A 27,697-nucleotide genomic window follows, 5' to 3' on the forward strand; every position below is an offset into this window, starting at 1 on the left:
ATTTTAACTATTTAATAGACATATATAGACTTATATACCTCATTTTTTTCCTCTATATTTATTTAATATGTATTTCATTGTACAGCTGCTGTAAAGGTAACAAATTCCACGACACATGCTGGTGATATTAAATCTGATTCTCAATCTGAAAATTTGTTCATTTCGACTTCAATAAAACTTTGACATAGCTTCCTAATTGTTGCAGATATGTGAAGACAGTGGGACATGACTAACCCTAAATACACTCCTTCATGCTTTGGCATTAAAATTTTATGGAACATCGCTTTGAAAACACACAGCACAGCATGTGGAACTGCTTTGCAACGATAATGCATTCTGAGCATAATTGCATGCCTTTGCACAGATTGTGGACTATAATGGAGCACCATATTTCAAGACTTAGAAATTAAACAAACAAGCAAATAGTCTTCAGGACATTGGCCTACATAATGACTCAAGAAGATAGAAAATGAATCTAATGTTCTGTCCTGTTGCAAATCAGGCAATTAGATGAACAGATGGTTGTGAATGAATGTGCTCAGATTCCTTAGGGGTCAGCAGAAACAGAGTTATTCCCAAACAAATAGTCAAAGCCAGATGCCAACACAAGTTATCAGCAAGTGCACCAGCAGGAACTAGGGTGAACTTCCCTCCTGCTGAACACCCTACTCCCTGAGTGCACAGTCCTGAGAACCATCGTGCTGCAGTAGTAACAAGGTTCACCTCCTGTTGGAATGTCATTTAGGATGACAGGAGGGGAGAGAGAATCAGTAGAAAGAAGGGATTTATTATTTTGGAGGATCTGTCCTGTGCCCAGCAGGTAAGTGCAATAACAAAGAAAGCATGGCAATGCCTCTACTTCTTCAGGAATTTGTGAAGATTTGGTATGATATCTCTGGCAAACTTCTATGATGTGTAGTCAAGAGTATATTGACTGGCTGCATCACAGCCTGGTCTGGAAAAACCAATGCTCTTGAATGGAAAATTCTACAAAAAGTAGTGGATACAGCCCAGTCCATCACAGGTAAAGCCCTCCCCACCACTGAGCAAAATTACATGGAGTGTTGTTCAGGAAAGCAACATCCGTCATCAGGGACCTGCCACCCCATCACCCAGCACATGCTCTCTTCTCGCTGTTGCCATCAGGAAGAAGGTACAGGAGCCTCAGGACTCACACCACCAGGTTCAGGAACAGTTATTACCCCTCAACCATCAGGCTCTTCAACCAAAGGGGATACCATCACTTGCCCCATAGGTTGTTCCTATGGACTCACTTTCAAAGACTCTTCCTCTCATGTTCTCAATAGTTATTGCTTATTTACGTATTGTTATTATTTCTTTCTTTTTTGTATTTGTGCAGTTTGTTGTCTTTTGCACAGTGGTTGAACGCCCAAGTTGGCGTGGTCTTTCGTTGGTTCTATTATGGATTTATTGAGCATGCGCACAAGACAATGAATCTCGGGATTGTATATGGTGACATATGAACTTTGAACTTTGCCTGCCTTGCAGTGGAAACACAGGAGCTTGAAAGCCCAGACAATTCGGAAGAGTATCTCTCCCACTGCTGTCAGACTTGAGAACCAAACATCCCCTTCCCAGTTGAGCTGTGTCACTCTCAAAGCCATCATTCTTCCGTTATTAACAGTTTGTACTGTTACCCTCTGCCTGTTCTGTTGTTTTGTGCCTATCACTGTATTCCCATGTATACCATTTACTCCACGAGCTTCAAGTGAGCGAGGAATTTCATGTGACAATATACTAACCTTAGTCGGGATCTGAATTTGAATGCTGTGATATCTGAGTTTGGTGGGGCAAGGGATCAGTCTGGGTTTGACTGTAAACACTGGGCATTGCTCTGAGACTCTGATCCAGTGATATCACACCCTGTGTCATGAGTACGGCTCACATTTAACTTGAGCTGTAAAATATTTCAGGAATGGAAAGAGTGAATCAGAGATTCAGGCAAATGATTAAACAGGGTTAGGCCCACATATCTTCTGTTGCCTGATGTTAGAGTTCCCTGAACAGTTTGTGTGCCGGGGTGGTGAAATGCCTGAAAATCAAAGGATGAGAAACAATTATGTCAATGTAACAGATCTTCCCACTGACCTCGATGAATGTGTGCCAGGGCAAGGCAGGTAACATGGTGGAGGCATGAGTTCCAGGCACTGAAGGATTCCTCTTTATTTTTCACTACCTAGGAAAAGAAGCACATAAACAATCAAAAAATGAAACAAAAAAATTAACTGTAAATTGCTTGAAAACAAAATGTTCTCTGTCCATTACTTTCAGGGCCATTGGCATTAACATATTCTCGTAACTCTAGCCTTGGAGAGAGTAGGGACCCGGGAAGAGTGGGGACACGGGGAGAGCGGGGACCAGGGGAGAACAGAGACCAGGGGAGAGCATGAAGAAGTTAGGGACGATCAAGAACTTGAGGTGCATAAGGACCAGTGAGTCAGGGATCATGGCAATAGGTGATCTTGTGTGTGACTCAGCCATTGTTGGGAGAGGGGAGTAGATGAGCAAAGGAGGGTGGGGGATGCTGGGAGAGATCTAGTCAGCGACCTTTGGGATCTGAGATCATGGAAGAGTTGAAGAAGGGATTATTCCTCATGTACTGACCAAAACTTATTCTTTATGCATAATTATTAAAAAAGACTATCCACTCATTATCATATTGTTGTACATGTAAACTTGCAATGGGAAAACTGGTTGCCAATTTGTACCCATACCTGTACTTTAAAATACATAAATGACTGTAAAACAGTTTGAAACAGTATCCATACCACTGCACAAAACAATCCCATGAATGCCTTACCCCACCCATCATATGTAACCTACTTGCTCCCACACCCAACAATTCCACCTCAAAGACGAGAAAATCTGCAGTTGCTGGAAATCCAAGCAACACACACAAAATGCAGGAGGAACTCAGCAGGCCAGACCGTATCTATGGAAATGAGTAAACAGTCGATGTTTCGGGCCGAGGCCCTTCATATGGCCCTTGTGGCTAAAGGGATCAGGGGGTATGGAGGGAAGGCTGGTACAGGGTTCTGAGCTGGATGATCAGCCATGATCATACTGAATGGCGGCGCAGGCTCGAAGGGCCGAATGGCCTACTCCTGCACCTATTTTCTATGTTTCTATGTTTCTATCAGGACTGGATAAAGAAGATGAGAAGTCAGAGTAAGAAGGTGGTGCGAAGGGAGGTAGAAGTACAAAGTGGCAGGTGATAGGTGAAACTGGGGGCGGGGAGGGTGAAGTAACTGGGAAGTTGATTGGCGAAAGAGATAAAGGGCAGGAGAAAGGGGAATCTGATAGGGGAGGACTGAAGACCACCAAAGAAAGGGAAGAGGTGGAGCACCAGTGGGAGGTGACGAGTGGATAAGGAGATTGGGGGAATGCAGAATGTGAAGGGAGGCGACAACCAGGAGTTCCATCTCAAATTCTCTTACCTACACTAGGGGTCATTTACGACAGGCAATTAACCTAGTACCTGATGAAAAGAGGGAGAGCGTGCAATACCCCACAGTCAGGAATTACTGACTGCTTTAATACCTACATTTAGGATTGAATAATATCAGCATCTGAAGTCATGCAAATTACAAATTCAAACTTCTTATTAACATAATTCTCCAATTCTCCATAGATTCAATAATAACAAAGGACTTTTATTTATTTAACATCTTTTGCGATCAGAGTATTTAAAATACTTCAGAGTTTTGACTTTTAGAGACACTTCTCTGATGAAGGAAATGCAGTAGCCAGGTCGTGCATGTTAACGAGACATCAACAATGTGATAATGACCATTAAAGCAACAGTTTTGGATCTCCAGCATCTATAGGTTTACCATTCAATCTGTTTTAGTGAAGAGGGATAAATATTAGCCAGGAACCTTGGGATTCTTGCTATTTTTTTTAATAAAATGATGTTTCCATCCTTAAAGACCAAACGAAGCTTGATTTAACATTTCCCATGAAGAATGAGCCTTCTAACAATGTAGCACTTCTTCATCACTGTGTGAAATTGTCAGTGGAAATGCTTGTGTGTAATTCCCTTTGACTCACAGAAACTAGAGCCAGAGTTGACAATGGACAGGGAAGATTTAAGATTAGTCATCAGGACTAACAGACAGCCTGTTAGAAGAAATCTGCAGATCAAGCAGCACTTGCAGGAGTGGTTGATATTTCGGACTGCGAACAGATTTTTTGACATGAAATGCTGCACCATCCACTGAGTTCTTGCAGCAAATTTGTTTTGCTCCAAATTTAAACAAGTCTCCGGTGTCTCAAGTTATCAGGACTATTCACCCCATCCCCTGGCGACTATGGATGCAATTCTACCGACATAAACTGGATAACTTGTGTTCCTGGGTGGAAGGCCCCTGTCTGGAATCTGAAGTATGGGAGTTATTAAAATGTCTTTGTAAAGCTGGTTCATTATGACCGGATACAAACAGACAGCAGTTTGAGAAGTTTTATTTTATAATGATTTTGGTGTCTATAACACGCATGGAACACTGTAATGCAAGGTAAATTTGGCCTATGGAGATTGATTCTCTTTGCTATTGCCTGCTTGCCATTAGATCAAGACTGTGTTCTGTCAAGCCTTAGTGGCAGTCAAGTCCATAAGGATCATTCCCCTATTAACAAAAATCACACCCAGCAGACTTGTACTCCTCAAGATACTGGGGTCATCCTCAATGCTGAGGGATTGCCTAGGAAGGAGAAGAAAAAACTGGTGGTGTTCAGAAACACAGTAAGTAGTTTTGAAACATGGATCTGTGAGTCACAATTACTTTAAAAATAATGCAGCTCTTCTCTCTACAGTGGTCCATCAGTTAACTAACAACTGACTTAGAGGTTTGGAGGGGTTAAGTGTTTGAGGTTTCACAAGTCCATAATGGCAATTCCAGGATTAATAAACATATGCAGAATATAGAATAGATATATTAACTACAATAAGAATTCAGTAATAATGCATTAACCAATTAAGGTTAATAACTACAGTAAGTTTTCAGTGGAAGTGTAGTAACTACAGTTAAATCACAGTAAAAAAACCAGTTAAACCATAAACATGAGAAATTCTCTAGATGCTGGAAATCCAAAGCAACACACACAGAATGCTGGAGGAACTCAGCAGGTCAGGCAGCATCTATGGAAATAAATAAATACTTGACACTTTGGGCTGAGACCCTTCTTCAAGAGAATTAAACCATTCTAGCTTTTATATTAGGTTGTACAACATATTTGAATGTCAAACCGTACTAGAAATATAAAAATGCTGGAAAGAGAAACAAAGTTTACATTGTATGTTGAGGGCCCTTCATCAGAATTGGGGAAGTGGAAAAACAAGCCTGTTGTAAATTGGAATCGTGGGGGGATGGATAGGACAAAGGGAATTCCTCTGATAGGGTGATGTTGGGATTGTTCGGGTGACATTCAAGAGTCATATTAATGTTATAGATAAGAATACACAAAAAGGACAGATTAAAACTGTGAAAAACATGTCAGGACTGATGTCAAAACCTGAACCCAAAAGGAGAATACTGAAGATAGCTAGCAGATAACTTAGTGTCTGTGGAGAGAAAATAATTGAGTTAGTATGACTCGAAATATATTTGTGAACCTCTGCAAAAGGAAATAAGTGGCTTTGACCATTGAAAAGAAACTTGGAGTCTTTGTGAAGATTAAGAAACTAGCATTGTAAAACAACTTTCAAACAAATGCACATGCTGGTGCAGCAAGACAGATGGTTTGGCTTCCTTTATTACAAGAGGATTTGAGGATGAGAGTGAAGATGTCTTGCTCTAAATATATGGGGGTCTGATCTCTCTATGTATGGAAGGATATGCTTGTGATAGAGGGGTTTGGCAAAGGTACACTACATTGGTACCTGGGATTGCATACTCAGAGATTAAGCAATTTGGGTCTAATGTTCTTTTTAATTTAGAAGAATAATAATCTCTTTGAAATGTAAGAATAGGGTTTGACAAAGTGGACAGAAAAGTTGGATCTCTCCTGGCTGGTGTTTCCATAACCAAGGGGTCATGGTCTCAAAATAAGTGGCCGGATAGAGGTGAGAAGAAATTTCTTCATGCAGAAGATTAAGGATTTTTGGAGGGGTGTGGTTGGTTAATTTGGAAAATGGTGGATCTTTAGATATCAAGGGAATCAGTGGATTTGGGGTTAGTGCAGGAAAGTCACACCAAGTTAAAATATCAGTCACATTTTTCTGAAAGGCAGAGCAGGCATGATGGGCCAAATGACCTTTTCCTGCTTCTATTTCTTAAGTAATGATGAGTATTTTAAGAGCCCATAGAATTGCATAACACCTTCAATGCATTTTAATGCGGTGTGCATTATCCATGGAGTCAAACTGTTCTACTATTCTGTTTAACTACACAGTGACTGAAATTACTCTGACATTTTTCTCTCCTTCGATTTAGGTCCCCTCCCTCCAGATCAGATCAGCACTGTTTTCTGTTCAACGAGGAGCATGCTAAGCTTGCTACTGAGCATATTACCAAGTGGTCACAAGAAAGCAGATAAGAGGAATTCACTTTCCCATTCAAGAGCACATCTCATTTCAAGATTACTTTTCAACTAGTCTCCAATCTACTGGTTTCGATTTTTTTTGTGGTTATCATGTGCAAGTTATGTATAATTTATTTGAATTTAAGTTTATGTTAAATTATATTTGCAATGTTTTCTGCTGCTGCTACAAGAAGCTCATTTTCATGGCATTTATGCCCCGTTTATGTGTGCCTACGATGACAATAACCTTGAATTTCAGCTTGATCTGGAAATAGGATAATGAGTTTATGAGTAACAATAAAATTGTCAACCAATGATCTCACTGGATTCTGGCTTTACCTTGCTGTAGAGTCTAGCTGCCAAGCTGCGTTGAAGCACTCTCTCCCGATAATTCAGGGCTTTCAGCAAGAAGCTCAGGCTGCCCACTGTGTCTGTGTTGAACGCGAAGACACTATTGGGAAATTAATGGACGGTGAAATGTGTCTCAACATTTGAAACAATAGTAACACTGCTTGTTTTAAGAGTTAAGAAATCAAAACAACAATTTGACTGAATTAACGTGTGTCTACACAGTACTAAAAGTCTAAAAGCATCCACAGAAGTCCATCTGGCCAGTTCCAAAGTTTAATGAATTGCAAATATGATCTACAAATATTAGCCACTTCCAGAATGCACTGCTCTGTATTTCAATAACGGCATTCAAATAGCTAGCTCATATTTCTATGCTTCAGTGTATGCAGTTCCAGAAGTCAATAAAGTTTAATGAAAATGATTCACTGACACTCCATTTATTCTCTTTACTAGAGACTCAATTTCAGTGGAATCTACACACCAGGCTCTCCATGCTGTTGTCATGCAACCCCCTGGGGTAGCAGGTAGCTGCCCATTGCCAATGTGATCTTTAGTTCCCTTCCATACATGCTCAATTTTCCTCAGACCTCCAAGCAGAAAATTAAGGGAATTGGGCGAGGTTCAGTCTCACAGGCTAGTAAGTGTAGAAATATTCAAAAAAGTGTAAATAATTTTATTCCACGAGATGCAAAGTAAAAGCCGAGTTGCAGAGACAGGTGCACAGAAAATCATCACTTCTGGGGATTTCGGCAATGAAGAAAATATCTTGAGGTTTAGAATAAGTACATGATAGGTCTATATGACATTCGAATTAAGAGTTTCACAGTCCTATCTACCAACAGCAACCTTTCTTATTATGGATCTATCTACTTAAATTTACTTGGGTTGCTGCCATGGTAGCGTGACGCTGTGACAGCTTGGGGTGTCGGACTTTAGAGTTGAATTCTGACATCTTCTGTGAGCAATTGTATACATTTTTTCCACCTGGTTTCCAGTGGTTTCCTCCATTGCCCAATGACACCCATTAGTAGTTAATTAGTCATCGTAAATTGTCCCATAATTAGGCAAGGGTTAAGTTAGCGGTTTGCTGGTGGTGTGATTCAAAGGGCTAGCGGGGCCTGTTCCATGTTGTATCTCCAAAAAAAATCTACTGCTTCATTCTAACGCTGTTGGTGTAATTATTTTCTACCTCTCACTGTTCTGTACATTTTTGTCAAACTAAGCTCCTATAAACTGAGGGAAGTTTTAGTAGAATAATATCTGGAATGAGTCAGATGTCTTATTAGAAAAAAGTACACAATTTCATATTATATCCACTTCTGTTTAGAAGATTGAGAGAGAACTTGATAATAATAGATTCTGAGAAATCTTCACAGAATGGAGGTGGAGAAGTTGTGACTTCTGGAGACAAAAACAGAAACAGAAACCTGTAAGGTACGGGTAGATAGATCCTTGATAAACAAAGTGGTATATCAAGGATCAAGGCGGACAGAATATAGAGTAGATCTGAAGTCATGATCAGTTTAGCTACAATCTTACTAAATGGTGGAGCAGTTTTTAGGAGCCAAATGGCCAATTCTAGATCAGTTGGTTTGTATACGGATACATACTTAGTGTTTCTGACTATGCACCAACACCTCAGTTGTTGAAGGATCAATGATCTTGGATACAATGTCCTTAAAGAAAGAATGGATTGCATGTTTAAGCACCCTTCACTATCTGGGACGTCCTAAGGTCCTAAATCAGTTCTGAAATGTAATCCCTTTTGTCTGGTGAACAAGTGGTACTCCTGTTATTTCAATAAAGTGACACTAAGGGAAAAGAACAGCCGTGATTTTATCGAAACGTGGAGCAGACATGAGGGATTAAACAGCCTAAGCCTGCTTCTGTTTTGTAGTGTTTTATGCGACATTGCTGCATACAGGATACTGGAGACTGCACCACAAGTGGTTGACCACCGAACTGTTCTCAAGAAGGGCATACAGGAGTCTGCACACTTAAAGTCAGCCATGCGTATGGAACACTGGTTAAATTGGTTAATTGGTTTTATTATTATCACATGTATCGGAGTACGGCGAAAGACTTTGTTTTGCATGCCATCCAAGCGGATCATTCCATTACAACAGTGCATCAAGGTAGTACCAGGGAACAGCAGTACAGAATGTAGAAGTTACAGTGAAAGTATAGTACAGGGAGATAACAAAGTACACGGCCATGGCAAGGTGGATTATGAGTTCAAGTGTCTGTTTTATCATACAAGGGGGCTGTTCAATTGTCTTATAATAGCCAGAGAGAAGCTGTCCTTGATGCTTTCAGGCTTTTGCATATTCTGCCCACTGAGGGGGTAGAAGAGAGAATATCTGCAGTAGAAAGGAGGCAACATAATCAAACTACCAATGAGAGATTGCAAAGCAATATATATATAACATGCTTGTATCTTAATGTGCCTCAAATATCTCTGTCAAAAATCAGTTTTCTCAGACATTTAGGGAGACCATCCCTTCTTGTAACAGCTACACTGAACTCTCTGCTGTGAATGTGGGTGTACTGAAGTTACTGTTTAATGCTAATCCAGCTGATGGTGAGAGATTTGGCCTCCCTGCAGGTATATTCTCAACCCTTCAAAGTGGAAACACTCATCAGTGTGTCATCATTTCCCTGATCTAACGAGATTGTTTTTTGGTGATGTAGGGGAAAAAGGGAGTGCTTTTCTTTTCAATGAACTATGATGATCTGGTTTGTGCTGTCTGAATGAGCAGTGAAAGTAGGTTCAATCGCAACTATTAAAAGACATCTGGATACATACAGAAGCAGAGAAATGGGTGGGGCAATAGGGAAAAAACAGAGGAAAATGCAGTGCAGGCAGACAATAAGATGGAAGGCTATACAAGACTCAAAGGCAGCCTCACAATCTACCTCGTTATGGCCTTACACCTAATTGTCTGCCTGCAGTGCACGTTCTCTGTAACTGTTTTACTTCATTCTGCACTCTGTTATCACTTTTCCCTTGTACTACTTCAACATTACCATCATCATTATGTGTCGTCATATGACATGACAATCATGGTCATCAATCTGTCTTTCCATCTTTCGTTCTTATTCTTTTCTCTATCCATGACCATGATTGTTCTTGGCAATTTTTTCTACAGAAGTGGTTTGCCATTGCCTTCTTCTGGACAGTGCCTTTACAAGGCAGGTGACCCCAGCCATTATCAATACTCTTCAGTGATTGTCTGCCTGGTGTCAGTGGTCGCATAATCAGGACTTGTGATGTGCACCAGCAGCTCATGTAACCGTTCACCACCTGCTCCCGTGGCTTCTCGTGACCCTGATCGGGATGGGGTGGGGGTGCTAAGCAGATGCTACACCTGGCCCAAGGGTGACCTGCAGGCTAGTGGAGGGAAGGAGTGCCCTACACCTCCTTTGGTAGAAACATATCTCCACCCCACCACCTTAACGTACTGTTGTAATAAAATTATCTGCACGTGACAATAATAAATTAACTTGCCGATTTACCATCAATCTCTCTCTCCACTGTGGTGCTCACTTACATGTCTCCCACTGAAGCAGTTCTTCAGTTTTAAAACATCCAAACTTTACAGTCCCACACTTCCTCCCTTTATTAGCCCGCCACAGCCCCACAGTCCCACAGTCTAGCAATGGAGACACAGTAGACTGCTGGAATCTGAAGCAACAAGCTATCTGTTAGGGGAACTCAGTGGGTTGAGCAGGTGCGGGGTGGGGAGAGGAATTATCGACATTTCACAATGCATTAGAAGTGAGAGAGGAGAGATGGCATGTGCTTTCAGGCTTTTGTATTTTCTGTCCGATGGTGGGGGTGAGAAGGGAAAATGTTTGGTGTGGGTGGGATCTTTGATTATGCTGGTTGCTTTACAGAGGTAGTGAATAGCTTAGACAGAGTCCATGGAGGGCAGTTTGGTTTCGATGGGAAATGGGAAGCTGCCTTATGAGACTGAGGATGGAATGGGAGCAGTCAGCCACTTGGAACAATCTAATCTGCATCTAACAAAAGCATGGAAGCACACAAATAGATTGGTTGGCTGCTATGGCAAAACACAAGCCAGATGGTAAATCTGGCACTCAAGCTGTTGGGGTGTGAGTGAAGATTCCATGAAGTATGGAAGTTCTCCTGCTGCCTTGGCATCAGGACAGAGCACATTTAACTTGTTTGTTTAAGGTTCTATGGAAAACTAGCTAAACTAGCTCCTTCCAAGATCACTTCAAAGATAATCCTCAACCCTTGATCTTTTGTGGTGACACACAAATATCACAGTTCTTCCGTCTGGTTCCCATCATTACCCGGTTTCTTGTTCTGTATGCAAACACCCCGATTTAGATAGACTTGTCTTCTGGTAAACATACACTTGTAGGGTTCCTGACAAGCAGCAGCAATCTGAATTCCAGCAAACCAACTTCAAAAAGTTTGCCAGAATTGGCTTCCGTGTTGGGAACTGTTTTCTAACTCCTGGATCTGACTGTAAAAGGCTGCCCCACTCCTCAGAAGTATAAATATATCACTAATATTGTGCAACTGACTTGGTTTTAAAAATATCTAGTTATTCCGTGGGATTTCGCCCTAAATTTAACATAGAAAGAGAGCAGAAAATACCTTCCAGGATGTTGCCTGGACTTGGGCGCCTGATTTTCAAGGAGAGATTGCATAGACTAGAACGTGGGTGATCAGATAGAGGTACAGTACTGTGCAAAAGTCTTATTTATAGCTGGGGTGCCTGAAACCTTTACACAGTACTATGTTTGTCAATGTGGAGTGGAGTTTGTAAATCTGGCGGGAGCAAAGGATGTTGGAAATAGCAAGGGTGGAGCGCCATGGGACAGGGTGGCAGAGAACGAGTGCCAGGAGCGGAGGGTGATGTGGGTGCAGACACATCCATCCCTGAGGCACCAGGCAAGGTCATTTGATTCCAAAGAATTGGTTTATTGATCATTACAGAATGTCTCTCTGGTGCTTCCCACTCCCTCCCCACTTCCTTTCCCTTTTCCCAACTATGATTCCCCTCTCACTGTCCCCTTCCCACTCTCAACCAGAGGCGAGAGATTTAAAAGGGCAACTTCTTCACACAAAGGGTGGTGTATATTTGGAGTGAACTGCTAGAGTTAAGTGCTGCTGCCTCTGAACTCCACTGATGCAGGTTCAACCCTGACGAAAGACGTTATCTGTGTGGATTTAGCAAGCCCCTCTGTAACTATGTTGTTTTCCTCTGGGGGCTCTGTAAGTTGCACCTGGTGCAGGTGGGTGGTGGGAGACCCATGCGGAAATGGGAATGTGAGGCGGAGACAGGTAGGTGATAGGGGGAACCAGATGAGGTGGAGGTTTTGGGGCTGTGGAGTGATAATGGGCAGAGGAAGTAGAAGAGGGGTGATTTCAGACTGAGGCTCGTTGGTGATAGGTGGAAGCACAGAGAAGGAAAAAGAATAGATAGATGGAACTGGGTGGCTGAATGTAAGGTAGAAGCTATCAGATGATAGGTGGAACCTGATAAGGGGAGGGATGATTGTCAGATGGAACCAGGGGAGAGGAAAGGTGAACCAAGTGAGTTTTTGCTTCAGATTCCAGATTCAAGCAACTGAAGCCTCTTATGTCTCAAGTCAAACAACTATCTTGAGCAAGCGAGCATTAGTTGAGGACAGAATGAAGAACAATTACGTGGTACCCTCGATTCAATTACTGATTGCTTTCTCGTTCAAAATTTGATTGTAAAATCATGGGTATTTTATGGCACTGGAAAAGTGTATTTATCCCACCCTGTCTGCACCAGACAAGATAAATAATTGTTTGGAATCTTCAGAGTTTTTCTGAATGCCAGATCTTGAAGTATAGTTTAATGTGTTACAGTGCCAAACCAAGTACTCTTTAGATGAGAATTCCTGTCTCCACCTTCATTCAACCTCTCATCAATGGATGAAAATTGTTTTTCCTCAGTTCTTCTCCAATCCTTTGAAGAGTCTCCTTAAATCTGTGCCTGCTGGATACTGGTCCCTTTATCACGGGCCTCCCTGCTTAATCTGACCTCAATGAAACGGGTAACATTCTATTGGGGATCGAAGAGCCCGACATTGGGTTGAAATCCTCCCTGGCAGTGGGATCGAGAACTCGGATCACATTCTCAAACAGAGGAACATACCGCTCAAGAATGACCTGAACAGTGAGTTGTCAGTTTATGGAACTCTCTACCCACGCGGGCCAGGGCATTCAAGCACTTGAGTATTTTCAAATGATTTTTGCTAACCAAGGGAGTTAATGGATTAGTGCAGCAAAGCAAAACTAGAGTGAAAAGATCAGCTGTGGAGTTATTGAATAGCAGAGCAAGCACTACAGAATGAACAGCCTACTCCTAGTCCAATTTCTATTTTACCTTAGTTTATTTGCTTGGAGACACAGCATGGTAACAGGCCCCTCTGGCCCAGTGAGCCCGTGCTGTCCAACTACACACGTGGCCAATTAACCTACTAACCCATACATTGTAGGAATGTGGAAGGAATCCCAAGCACCCAGAAGATACACACGCAGTCACAGGGAGAACGTACAAACTCCTTACAGACAGCAGCAGAATTGAACCTGGGTCGCCTGTACTGTATTAGTGTTATGGTAACCGCTATGCTGTTGTGCTGCCTCCAATGTTCTAAGTTCTTGGGCTTCTCATAATTTTACATTTGGATTCAATATTCCTTCAGCAACACACACACACACATACACACAAAATGCTGCTGGAACTCAGCAAGTCAGACAGCATTTGTGGTCAATGTTTCAGGCCGAAACCCTTCTTCAGGACTGGAAAAGAAGGGGGAAGATGCCAGAATAGAAAGGTGGGAGGAGGGAAACGAGGATAGCTGGAAGGTGATAGGTGAAGCCAAGTGGGTTGGAAAGATAAAGGGCTGGAGAAGAAGTACTGATAAGAGAGGAGAGTGGACCATAGGAGAATGGGAAAGATGAGGGGTACCAGGGGGAGGTGATAGGGAGGTGAGAAGAGGGAAGAGGCCAGAGTGGGTAGAAGAAGAGGGGAGGGGGAGGTAATCTTTTTTTTACCAGAAGGAGAAATCAATATTCATGCCATCAATTTCGAGGTTATGCAGACGGAATATGAGGTGCTACTCCTCCACCCTGACGATGACTTCATTGTCGCATAAGAGGAAGCCAAGGACCAACATGTTGGGATGGGAATGGGAATGGGAATGGGAATTAAAATGCTTGGCCACTGGGGAGTTCTGCTTTTGGCGGATGGTGCACAGGTGCTCGACGGCATCTCTGGAGGCAAAAGGTGTCAGTCAGTGGGTCAAGCAGCATCTGTGGAGGTAAAAGTTGAGCTCTTCCAATGACCTGCTTTAGTCCCAAAATCCACACCTTTTGTACAACACACAAGGCAAATGTTCTTGTGCTCAGTCACTATTTTTAGATCCCACAGCGTTTTACTTTCAAAATCAGAATCAGAATTAATATCACTGGCTTATGTCATGAAATTTGCTGTTTCACAGCAGCAGAACATTGCATACTTAAAATAAAAACTTTACATTACAGTAAGAGGTATATATTAAAAAATAAATTAAATCAGTAGTACCAAAAATAGTGAGGTTGTGCTCATGGTTCATTATCCATTCAGAGTTCTGATGATACAGGGGAAAAAGCTGGTCTTGAAACAGGAGTCTTCAGGCAATGGTAGCATTGATGGTAGCAATGAGAACAGGGCACGTGCTGGGTGATGGGAGTCGTTAATAATGGATGTCACCTATCAGCTTGTCCTACGGGAGACTGTCAAACACCTCATCAAAGTCCACATAGATAGCATTAGTGAACTGTCGTCATGAGCACTCCCTGGCGAAGCAGGTCTGATGAGCCAAATGGTCTAATTCTGCTCCTATACCTTATGGTCTTGTTACTCTTGAAAATTCAAATTAAGTATGAAGCACATAAGGAAAATGTCCAGTTGGATACCGATTGAAACAGACCCTTCTTAACTTAAATAGAAATCTAATACAGATAAAATGAATCTCTTTCCTTTCCTGTAATTAAATAGAACGGTACCTGGTCCGTAAGCTATCTGTTGTGGCTGCAATCCAGTTTCTCAGCAATCCAGTAACCGGCCTTTCTTCGTACTGTCTTGCATATTGAGCTAAAAGTTCACGGACAACCACCTATGGATGAAATGCCAACATTTTTACTTGCAAATTAGGTTAAATTATCTCATCTTGGGGTAATGAAATAACCTTAATATGAAGCAGTGCTAAACACAAGGCCAGTGCCTGTGGCTTGCACAGCGTCTCCAGGTGCAGAGTGACCGGCAGTAATCTCTTTTTTATATATTTTGAGACACAGCACGGAATAGGCCCTTCAATCCCTTCAAGTCGTACTGCCCAGCAATCCTTCAATTTGATCTGAGTCTGATAATGGGATAATTTATAATGACCAATTAACTTACCAACCAGTATGTCTTTGGACTGTGGGAGGAAATCGGAGCACCCGGAGGAAACCCACGTGGTCACAGAGGTTCATACAGGCAGTGGCAGGAATTGAACCTGGGTCACCTGTTCCATAAAGCATTGTGCTAACCACTACGCTACTGTGCCAGCCAAAAATTCCACAGGTATGAAACTAATGTCAGAATTATACAGCATGAAGAAAAGCTCTTTAGCCCCTCTTGTCCATTTTTTATGAACTGACCCTGTTTGGACCATATCCCTCTACTTCCTCTGGCAACTCACTCCACATACCCATCACCTTCTGTGTGAAGAGCTTGCCCTTCAGCTCTCTTTCAAATTATTCCCTCTCACCTTAATCCTATCCCCTCTAGTTTTATATTCTTCCACCTAGGGAAATAGACAGTAACAACCCAACTTATCCACATTCCTCACGATTTTATAAAGTTCGATAAGGTCACCTCTCAATGTCCTACACTCCAGGAGAAATAGTCCCATCCCTATCCAGTCTCTCTTTATAACTCAAGCCCTCCATGCTGGTATCACCTTTTCAGTAATGACTACGGGGAAACTAGTGAGAACCTGCCCTTATCCCAGAGTTTAGGTTTGTGATTCATGCGGTTTTGGATTATTCTGCAGGGTCTTTAATTAGGCTCACCGGAAACTTCTAAAACACTGGTAAAGTGTTAAAAAAGTCTTCCATCTTAAGGTCCTCTGACATATTGTATTTGTCAGAAAATTCACACATCAGAATTCGAGTTATCACCTTCCGGTTCTATTCAAACACTACAGGGTGATGGGCGAAGAGATGCAGAAATGGTGTTATGGAGCACAGAAAGCCGGGAGGAAAGATGGCAACCCAAGATGAGTCAATACGTTTCTGTTGGTTTGAAAGATAGAGGCTTGAGGTGCAGTGCCCAAGAGCATCGGGCACTGCCTAGTCACAGTGGTAAAACTGCCCACATGTGCAGACAGAGCAGACAAGATGTGTGCTCTCTCTAACATTTTTACTGCATTGCCAGCATCTGGTTTGATGAAGGCTTTGGCAGGGGACTGAGAGTCCAAGGTTCTCAGGTCAAATGTTTTGTCCTCTCAGGTTTTAAACTAAATGGTGTTGACTAATAGGATCTGAGAAGTGAAGTGGAGTTGAGGAAGCTATGTTTTATAAGGCGCTCCTACAATACTACTTAAAGCTCAAATTTGTTCTTTGGTACACAGATTGGGATCCGCTATACTCTTAATAAAATGCAGCAGTTTAACTAATAATAAACACAAGAAATTCTGCAGATGCTGGAAATCCAGAGCAACATGCACAAAATGCTGAAGGAACTCGGCAGGTCAGGCAGCATCCATGGAAAGGAGTTAACAGTCAACGTTTCAGGTCAAGACCCTTCATCAGGACTGGAAAGGAAGAGGGGAAGTCAGAATAAGAAGATGGGGGAGGGGAGGAAGAGGTACTAGGTGGAAGCTGATGGGGTGATGGGGAGGAGTGAAGTAATGAGCTGGGAAGTCTATTGGTGATAGAGATAAAGGGCTGGAGAAGGGGGAATCTGATAGGAGAGGACAGAAGGCCATGGCAGAAAGGGAAGTGGGAGGAGCACCAAATGGAGGTGATGGGAAGGTGAGGAGATACGGTGAGAAAGGGAAACAGGAATGGGGAATGGTAAAGGGGTCGTGGGGGAGGGCGAGGGCAATGACCAAAAGTTCATGAAATCAATGTTCACGCCATCAGATTGGAGGATACCCAGATGGAACGCAAGGTGTTGCTCCACCAACCTGAGCGTGGCTTCATCATGGAAGTAGAGGAGGCCATGGATTGGCATATCAGAATGGGAATGGGAAGTGGAATTGAAATGGGCAGCTACTGGGAGATCCTGCTTTTTGTGGCAGATGGAGTGAAGGTGCTTGGCGAAGTGGTCTCCCAATCTCCATCAGATCTCACCGAACACCAGATACAGTAGATGATCCCAACAGAGGTGGAGGCAGGTGGGAGGGAAAGGCATGAACAGCACACAAGACAAGCTTTGCACTGTACCTCAGTACATGTGACAATAGTAAATCAATTCCAATTCCAAACTGTAGACTTTCTAAGGTAGTATAAGAGCAAGATGCAGGAAAATGTTTGCTGAACCAAAAAAAAACTGGAATAGGAATATTGGGGGATATCAGTGACCTTACATTAACTGGGATATAGTTGGCATAGCGAGTGCAGATTTCCTCCAAAGGAGGACGCTTATCAGCCAGTACACAGCTAGCTCAACAATATGGTGTGCAATTCTGAATATAGTGTTAGTAAATAAAGTTGGGCAAGTAAAAGTTGCGTCACTGGGAGAACAAATATGCTTTATCGCTTGTAATTCATTCACCATTGTTGATAGATAAGAGTAAAGATAAAAATGGAGTGAGAGTTCCAGATTTTGGTAAGGCCTATTCTGATAGGTTGAGACGTGACGTGCCAGAAGCAGAACACATCAGGGATCATGTTTAATGTGACTGTAGGAGGATTAAAGGAGAGATGAAGAAAGGTTTCCTTCACTTAGAATGTGGCAGAGGGTCTGGGATTCACTACTTCAAAGGATGGTCTAGACAAAACCCTTCAGCACCCCATAAAAATGGGGAAGCTTCAGGAGCCATGACCTACAGGGATACGTATGAACTGCTGTAAACTGGCACCATACTTGGTTTCCTTCTTTTAACTGCTATTGGGACTGGAGAGCTTGAGTTACGAGGAAAGACTGGGGAGGAAGGGGCTTTTTTCCCCTGAAGTGGAATAGCTGAAGAACTGTTCTTATGGAGTTATAATGAATGCTCATAGTCTTTTCCCAGGACTGGGGAGTCTACAACCAGAGGGAATAGATTTAAGACAAACATCCAATGTGCAAAAGGCAACAAACAAAAAACCAAAAACCTATTGTTTGGAATCAAATTACCTTGCCTGGTGTCTCAGGGCTGGGTGTGTCTGCAACTGCGCAAAAAGCCCGCCCCTGGCACTCCACCCTCAACATTCCTGACATCCTTTGCTCCCTCAGGATTTACAAACTCACCGTCCGCTCTGCGTTGACAAGTACGGTACTGTGCAAGAGGCTTAGGCACCCTAGCCATGTATGTAAGTGCCTCAAATTTTTGCATAGCACTGTAATTGCCCATGGTTGTATCATCTGCTCCATTTGGCTGAAGAAAAGGTTATTGCTCCTTGAACGTTGGCTGGTGGCACAGTGACATCAGTGCTGGACTCCGGAACAGAGGTTCCCGGGTTCGAATCCAGTCAGGCCGCTCCTGAGTACGCTTTCCATCCGTGCCGGGTTGAGTGTTGAGCTCGCAACTTGACCTCGTAAAATAAAGAAAAATACTGCGAAATGTCTGTGTGAGGGGTGGCGCCCCACACACGCCTTCCGATCCACGCCTTGTAAGGCATGAAAATCCCAACGCTGGCCTCTCAGGCCTGAGTCAACGTCAACGTCATCATCATCATCATCTCCTTGAACGTGGAGGCTTGGTTACTTCTGTACTGCAGCAGTGAGCAGCAAATTGTAAGGTGGCAGGGGTCAGTATCAATACCCTGAAATAATCCTGAGGCTGGGACACTAAGACTGGCCATTGCCATAACCTTCATAGTGAATCATTCCAACACATAATGTGAGGTTGCAGGACATCACAGATTCGCTTAAAAATGAAATAAATCTACGTTCAACACTGATAAAGTCACTGTAAACAAATACAATAGCAAATTGTATCTGCTCAAAATAGCATTTTGTCTTTTGTAGTAACATTAAAGTCTTAAGATGGCCAAAAGTACATGAAAATCTGACACTAAGCTACACAAAGCCTGGTCATAAATCCAGTACTGTCTTTAAAAAAAGAGGCAGAAGTCAAAGAGATTTGGTCTGTGAGTTCCATGACATTGGGTTCAGCAATTGAAACCACTCATCTGAAACAATAATCATTTCAAATCATTGACATGAAATGTTAACTCTGTTTCACTTTTCACAGATTCTGCCTGTTTGCCATCTGAAAACCGTTCTTGGTCAATAAATGCAAATGTGAATTTATCAGTGCAGCTTCCATGACATGTGAATTGATACATTCATTGTAAACAAATGGTGGATCCCATAATCCAATGAAAATTTAACCTAATCAGCCAACTCAGAATAATGAGCTGTGGAATTCAGTTCCCCAAGCCTTGTGAAAAAAATGCAGGGTCCACTTTTTTTTCCCGGTTTAAGACGGCGCTGGTGAAATCCAGACACTACTTTTTGGTGGCAAACAAAGCAAAGAAAACAACTAAATACTTTATTAATAACAGTTTTTCCTGTAGAGATAATGGGGAGCGATCACTGCTAACAATGGAATATTAGGCACATTAAAGGCAAAGTTAGGGCAGTGGAGTGGAGTAGAGGAAAGTTGGAGCACGAAGAGGCAGGTTCGAGGCCTGTCCGCCTAAACCGAGATTGAAGTTTGATTGATCGAAGTGCCAGGCTGATTTGGAAAGGTGGGGACAGGCCAAAACGTGGCGGCGTAGTCTAGGCCCACAGCGCATCGATGCAACAGGTCCCGGGTCCCAGTGCAAGGAACAGCCCGATGTTTAGACGATTTAAATGCCAGTTAGATTGAAAAGGCAGGGTATCGGGACTAGAGGCAAGGGTGGGCTGGTTTTGCTCGCTGTTCCACAAACTTTATTCGGCTCTGCGTTGAACTGACGCTGATGCTGTGGCCTACTCCAAGCCTCGTATCTATGGACTCATTTTTGTTCTGAATGCTATTTGCTTACTTCCATTGCTTGCACAATTTGTTTTTTTTAATCTCTGGTCATTAGAGTATTTGCCGCTTTTCCTTTTTTAAGGGTTCTTTTGGGTTTGTTTTCTGGCTGCCTGCAAGGAGATGAATCTTAAGGTTGCAAAATCTATACACATTTTGATAATAAATGTACTTTGAACTTGGAGCATTATAAATATTCATGAAATTGATTGCCTTGAATATGGCAGGATCACTGGTTGCTTTTCCCTGCCTTATCCCAAGGATAGCCCTTGGCCCATTGAAGTATATTGCTGGTGATTCAGAATGGCCAAGAGAGAATGGAGGGAATTTCCCTGACTGTATGACTCAGCTCCTCACTGCTTCAGCAGGTGAAACACGAAGAGGGACAAAGGTTTTTTTTTAGTTTGCAGTCTTCAAGGACAGACAATACAGAAAAGTCCCTACTAAAAACATCTGGGCCCAAATAAGAACAGAAAGCTCGACCCTTGTGGGAAAATTAGATGTAAAGAATTTTTGAATGTGTTTCTTACATTAAAAGAGACCTGGGTTTCAGCTGATCCAGGATTGGGTCGAAAGCACAATACTTCTTACTAACTGAATAGAGCTGGAAATGTCCCCAAAATACTAGCAATCTTCCTCTGCTCTCCTTCCTGAAAACGCCCCCAGCCTGTTACTGACCACTTGGGTTTCATTGCAGAGAGGAACTTGTGCTGTTTCAGAAAATATCAGTTAATTGAGTGGACATGCCTTTAAGCAAGGGAAATCATTTTTGACATATCTTCTGGAGCTCGTTGAGAATGCAACCATAGAAATGAAAAGGGGATACCATTGGATGCAGTGGGTGCTCCAGTTTCCTCCTACAGTCCAAAGACATACTGGTTGGTAGGTTAATTGGTCATTGTAAATTGCCCTGTGATTAGGCCAGGGTTAAATTGGGAGATTGCTGCGCAGAGTGGCACGAAAGGCCAGAAGGGCCTATTCACGCTATATCCCAATCAATAAATACATTTCAATGGAATATACAAAATGCTGAAAGGGCTAATGAGGCTGAATATTTTTCCTGGATTGGAGTAGGATGGCGATAAGCTGGTAGACCAATCTCAGGATCCTTCAATTTATTCAGGACTGTGATGAGGAGGAATGGTCTCACTGAGCAGTTACTGAATCCTGAAGCTCTCTATTACAAATACCACATCACTGAACACAAGGGGTGATTGATAAGTTTGTGGCCTAAGGTAGAAGGAGTCAATTTTAGAAAACCTAGCACATTTATTTTTCAACATAGTCTCCTCCTATATTTCCACACTTAATCCAGCGGTCGTGGAGCATATGGATCCCTTCTTTGTAGAAGTCGGCGTCTTGGAGCTCCAGAAAGTGGTCCACGGCAGGGGTGATTGATAAGTTTGTGGCCTAAGGTAGAAGGAGATGAGTTATTAACTTCAAACTTTCTGTATAATCACTCAAAGAGTTGGACTGCACGTGGATGTAACGAGAGCTGTATAACTCATCTCCTTCTACCTTGGGCCACGAACCTATCAATCACCCCTGCTGTGGACCACTTTCTGGAGCTCCAAGACACCGACTTCCACAAAGAAGGGATCCATATATTCCACGACTGCTGGACAAAGTGTGTAAACGTAGGAGGGGACTATGTTGAAAAATAACTGTGCTAGGTTTTCTAAAATTGACTACGTCTACCTTAGGCCATGAACTTATCAATCACCGCTTGTATATTGAATAAAGAGAAACATATATTCTCAGACACAGAAGTCAACAAAGGGTAAAGGGTGAGGGCAGCAGTATAATACTGAAACAAGAATGCAATAAATGGTAGAATACACTTGAAGGGTTGAATGGCCTCAAGGGCTGAGAGGCATCTAAGAAATGTTGCAAAGCTGAAACTTCCTGATTCACTGACTTGGAGAGGAAAGTCATATATCTTCTCATTTCAATTTGTGCAACTCAATCTTCAATGTCCATCTGAGCAAGTAGATACCCATACAGTATATCTGCTGGTACAGAAGTTCCTCATTGCTATTCTGAAGAGACTAAATATTCAAATGTTCTGAGCAAAACACAACCAAACTGTTGGAGGAACTCAGTGAGTCAGGCAACATCTGAGGGGGCAAACAGATGGCCGACATTTTGGGTTGAGTCCCTATGTCAGTATGAGGCAACCTTGGACAACCTTTTTTTACTGTCCAGTATACCACCAACTTTAATGTTCTCTGCAAACTTACTAGTCATGCCACTCATCCAAATTGATAATACTACATATATGAAAAACAACTCTGGAACAAGCACCAATCCCTGAGGCTCACCGCTGAGGCCCCCAATCTTAAAAGCAGCCCCCCTTCCACCAAACTAATCATGTCTCTAATTGTTTAGCTCACCCTGGATCCACGCTTTAAACTTCTATGCTTCTATCTACTAAAGGATAATGTAACTTCTGAGGTTCACCCAGTAAAGTAGGTCAATCTATATGAGAATTCAGAAGTAATTTTAAGCAAAGATTACAGGAAAAAGAAACTTCAGCCTTTTCTGGTTTTCCCACAAACCCTCTTTAATCCAATGCTGGGAATCATTTGTGGGAACAGCTTGGGTTGAGTCACCCGCCCGCCCTTGTTGTTGAAGTGTCTAGAGTTTGGTCAGTTCCTGCCCCTAATCACACAGCTGAAATATGATTTGCCTGATGTGACGCTATAAATGTTCACCAACTTCCTTTCATCCTTTGGGACATTCAGCATTGCATAATGTGAATAGTCAATGCGTAATGCTCATGGTCTGAAGCAGATTCCTTTTTGATGAGGAAAAATAAACACCTCATCCAGATTTTAGTTCAAAGTAAATTTACTATCAAAAGTATGCACCACCTACTACCCTGAGATTCATTTTGTGCAGGCATTTGCCGTAGAACAAACAAGTACAATATAGAATCAATTAAAAACAAGATTGATAAACAGCCAATGTGTACAATAAAACTGTGCAAATACAAAAAGAAAATTAAATAACAATACACAAATAGATAAATAGATTTATCCTTCTCCTGTATGCCTCCTCATTGCCATCTGAGATTCTGCCATTTATAGATCCCATTTGATCTGTACCTAGCTACACATTCATGAGGTAGAGAGAGTTGATCAGCAGGCTAGGCACACGTCCTTGAAGTGCGACCATCTTGCCAATGATAAGTTGATGATATTACCGATCTCCACTGACTGTGGTCTCCCAGTGTGGAAGTTGAGGGTCCAATTGACGAGGGAGATACAGATACCTGGGCGTTGGAGCTTGGTTCAGAGCACTGAGGGAATACTGGTGTTGAAAGGCAAGCTATAATCAATGAAAGGTGGACCAATGTACGTCTTATCACAAACAGGAGAAAATCTGCAGATGCTAGAAATCCAAGCAACATATACACAGAATGCTGGAGGAGCTCAGCAAGCCAGGCAGCATCTATGGAAAAGAGTAAACAGTCGGCATTTTGGACCAAAACCTTTCATCAGGACTCCTCGGCTCGAAACATTGACTGTTTACTCTTTTCCATAGATGCTGCCTGGCCTGCTGAGTTCCTCCAGCATTTTGTGTGTGTTGACGTATGTCTTACTGCTGTCTAGGTGCTCCAAAGCAGAGTGGAGAGCCAGAGAGATTGCACCCGTCGTATTCCTGTTGTGCATATGCACATTATATGCATTATATGCATATGAGTTATCTTATGTACTTAGTTTTTTTATTGTTTTTTTAAAATAATTGTGTTATTTATCTTATTGTGCTTTTTTTTGTGTGGCATCGGATCCAGAGTAACAATTAGTTTATTCTCCTTTACACTTGTATACTGGAAATGACGTTAAACAATCTTGAATCTTGAACCACAGACCACAGGCAAGAGGGATTGAAGATGTCCTTCTGTACTTATGTCAGCACAGGTTAGCCTGAAGAAGGCTTGAAATGTCGACTGTTTAATTCATCTGTATAGTTGCTGCCTGACCTGCTGAGTTCCTCCAGCATCCTGTGCTGGATTTCCAGCATCTGCAGAATTTCTTGCATTTTCATACCTGGCCAGGTACAAAATGTGTGGCCTGGTGCCTTGCCAAAGTCCACCCTCCTGAATGTTGTTCTGATATCAGCCTCTGCTTTGACATTGTCAATCTAGACATTTGGTTTTATATTTCCTCTGGATACCAGTCTAGCAGCCCAAATATCTCCCTGTTTGGTTAAATTAATTTAGTTGTTGGGGAAACTCAAACTCACAATTTATAATCAGGAGATCTTCAATCTATTTTGTGGTGTTTGACAGCCAAACACAGAATACAAGATGGAAGAGATTCATTACCATTGATGTGCAAGAAGTGTCACTATTTGAAGTGCTTATATCTTTTGCTTTAAACTGCTCACCTATTCAGATGTAAGAGTAAATTTGCATTTCAGCAATTTACACCTATTGGGGGAGGGACGGGAGATTTGCAAAAAAAAGGCAATACAAACAAAAAAGCAATCAAATTGTCAATTACCTTAAATGACATTATGTTATTTACAACATTGACGCCTGATAAGGTTTAAAGCAAGTTAAAACTGATTTATGCGATTGTTGGCAATCACGTAGTGATCTTTTCTCCAACAGTAAAGATTTAAAATTTTCTCTTTCTCTTCATTAGTGAAAGAAAGAAGCTCTAGAATTAGTAGTGGCTCAAAACGTAACTTTATATGTGGAACGTTATGTAAGAAGGGCTATTTATTTTCATTTTCAGATACAGTGCAGAATAGGCCCTTCCGGCCCTTTGAGCTGTGCTGCCAGCGACCTACTGATTTAACCCTGGCCTAATTTAGCTATCTACTTATTTATTTATTTCTTTATTGAGATACAGCGCAGAATAAACCCTCCCAAGCCCTTCGAGTCATGCCACCCAGCAATCAACCGAGTTAATCCGAGTCTAATCACAGGACAATTTACAATGAACAATTAACCTGCCAATTGGCAGGTCTTTGGTCTGTGTGAGGAAACCAGTACACCCCAGAGGAAACCCGCACATTCATGCAGAAGATGTACAAGCTCCTAACAGATGATATTGAAATTGAAATCCAAACACCCATGTCTCGAGCTGCGATAGCTTCGTGCTAACCGCTACCCTACCATGGCGCACAAGAGATTATTCCATAGTTATGGGCCAAATGCTGGCGCATAGATGAGCTTGGAAGGTGCATCTTGGTCACCATGGTCCAAGTGGGCTGAACGGCTTCTTTCTGTATGACTCCATAACTCATTACTCAAGGTGGAGGATTTCAAAGTCTATCCATCACAAAAGGCCTGGTGGCACCTGCTAGGTTATAGCTACCAACGTGGCTCTGCAGCAGGTAATGGGTGAGGAATATACCTCCCCAATCCACCTGCAGAAGACACATCTGTCCAAAACCTCGTGGAAACAAGTTCCTGGTTTCACATTAAAAATCCACAAGCTTAATCCTATCTCAGCAATGGACCACCTCTTGCACTACCATGAATTTTCTTTGATAAGACCATAAAAGGAACAAAATTAGGTCATTTGGCCAATCAAGTCTGCTCTGCCATTTCATCATGGCTGATTTATTATCACTCTAACCCCATTCTCTTGCCTTGTCCCTGGAACCTTTGACACCCTTACTAATTAAGAACCTTATCAACCTCCACTTTGAATACACCTAAGAACTTGGGCCTCCACAGCCATCTGTGGCAATGAATTCCACAAATTCATCACCCTCTGCCTATAGAAATTCCTCCTCATCTTTGTTCTAAAGGGATATCCTTCTACTTGGAGGCTGTGCCCTCTGGTCCATAATACCATCAGACATAGGAGCAGAATTAGGTCATTTGGCCCATCAAGGCTGCTCCACCATTCAATCTCGGCTGATCCTTTCTTTTCTCTCCTCAACCCCACTCCCTGGGCCTTCTCTCCATAACCTTTAATGTCGTGGCCAATCAAGAACCTATGATTCTCTGCCTTACATACACGCAACTACCTGGCCTCTACAGCTGCTTGTGCTTATTAATTCCACAAATTCACCACCCTCTGGCTAAAGAAATTTCTCTGCATCTGTGTTTTAAATGGATGCCTCTCTATGCTGGGGCTGTGCCCTCTTGTCCTAGACTCCCCCATCATGGGGAACATCCTTTCCACCTCTACTCTGCCCAAGCCTTTCAACATTTGAAAGGTTTCAGTGAGATTCCCCCTCATCTTTCTAAATTCCAGTGAGTACAAACCCAGAGCTATCAAATGCTCCTCATATGATAACCCTTTCATTCCTGGAATCATCCTTGTGAACCTCCTCTGAGTACTCTCCAATGCCATCACATCTTTTCTTAGATGAGGAGCCCAAAACTGTTCACAATACTCAAGGTGAGACCTCACCATTACCTTATAAAGCCTCAGCATCACATCTCTGTTCTTGCATTCTAGACCTCTTAAAATCAATGCTAACATTGCATTTGCTTTCCTCATCACTGACTCTACCTGCCAGTTAACCTTTAGGATGTTCTGCACAAGGACTCCCAAGTCCCTTTACATCTCCAATTTTTGAATTTTCTCACTGTTTAGAAAATAGTCTGCACATTTAGTTCTCCTACCAAAGTGCAATACCATGCATCTTCCAACATTTTATTTCATTTGCCACTTTCTTGCCCATTCTCCTAATCTGTCCAAGTCCTTTTGCAGCCTACCTGTTTCCACAAAACTACCTGCCCCTCCACCAATCTTCGTATCATCTGCAAACTTGGTAACAAAGCCATCTATTCCATCATATAAACCATTAATATACAGCATAAAAAGAAGTGGTCCCAACACCGACCCCTGCAGAACATCTCTAATCACTGGCAGCCAGCCACAAAATGATCCTTTTATTCCCACTCACTGTCTCCTACCAATTAGCCAATGCTCTAACCATGCTAGTGACTTTCCAGTAACACCATGGGCTCTTAACTTGGTAAGCAGCCTCATGTGTGGCACCTTGTTAAATACATTCTAAAAATCCAAATATACAACATCCACTACATTCCCTTTATCCATCCTACTTGTAATCTCCTCAAAGAATTCCAATAGCTTTGTCAGGCAAGATTTTCCCTTAAGAAAACCATGCTGCTTATGTCTTATCTTGTCCTGTGTTACTAAGTACTAGATAAGTTCATCCTTAACAATCGACTCCAAGATCTTCCCAACCACTGAGGTCAGTCTAACTGGTCTATAATTTCCTTTCTGCTGCCTTCCTCCTTTCTTAAAGAGTGGAGTGACATTTGCAATTTTCCAGTCCTCTGGAACCATACCAAAGTCCAATGATTCTAGAAAGATCATTCCTAATGCCTCCACAATCTCTACCATTACCTCTTTCAGAACACTAGGGTGCAGTTCATCTGGTCCGGGTGACTTATACACCTTTAGGTCTTTCAGCTTTTTGACCACCTTCTCCCTTGTAATAGTAACTACACTCACTTCTCTTTCTTTACACACTACAACATCTGGCACACTGCTAGTGTCTTCCACAGTAATGACTGATGCAAAATACTTATTTAGTTCATCTGCCATCTCCTTGTCTCCCGTTATTCTCCAGCTGCATTTTATAGCAGTCCTATATCCAC

The 27,697-nt window shown here is 42.3% G+C and overlaps 1 protein-coding gene across 2 annotated transcripts in view; it reads right to left on the reverse strand.

Annotated features, from left to right (window-relative positions):
* Positions 1-27,697, reverse strand: part of acoxl (acyl-CoA oxidase-like) — a 437,026-nt gene that overhangs the window by 70,137 nt on the left and 339,192 nt on the right. For both annotated transcript variants that reach the window (XM_063040706.1, XM_063040705.1), the window contains exons 14-16: positions 14,951-15,060; positions 6,880-6,991; positions 2,110-2,197 (exon numbers count right to left, since the gene is read on the reverse strand). In XM_063040706.1, the coding sequence (XP_062896776.1) occupies positions 2,110-2,197; positions 6,880-6,991; positions 14,951-15,060 (310 nt within the window). The remainder of the gene's footprint in view (positions 1-2,109; positions 2,198-6,879; positions 6,992-14,950; positions 15,061-27,697) is intronic.

Source organism: Mobula hypostoma, chromosome 2 (genome assembly GCF_963921235.1).
Source record: "Mobula hypostoma chromosome 2, sMobHyp1.1, whole genome shotgun sequence".
Classification (NCBI taxonomy): Eukaryota; Metazoa; Chordata; class Chondrichthyes; order Myliobatiformes; family Myliobatidae; genus Mobula; species Mobula hypostoma.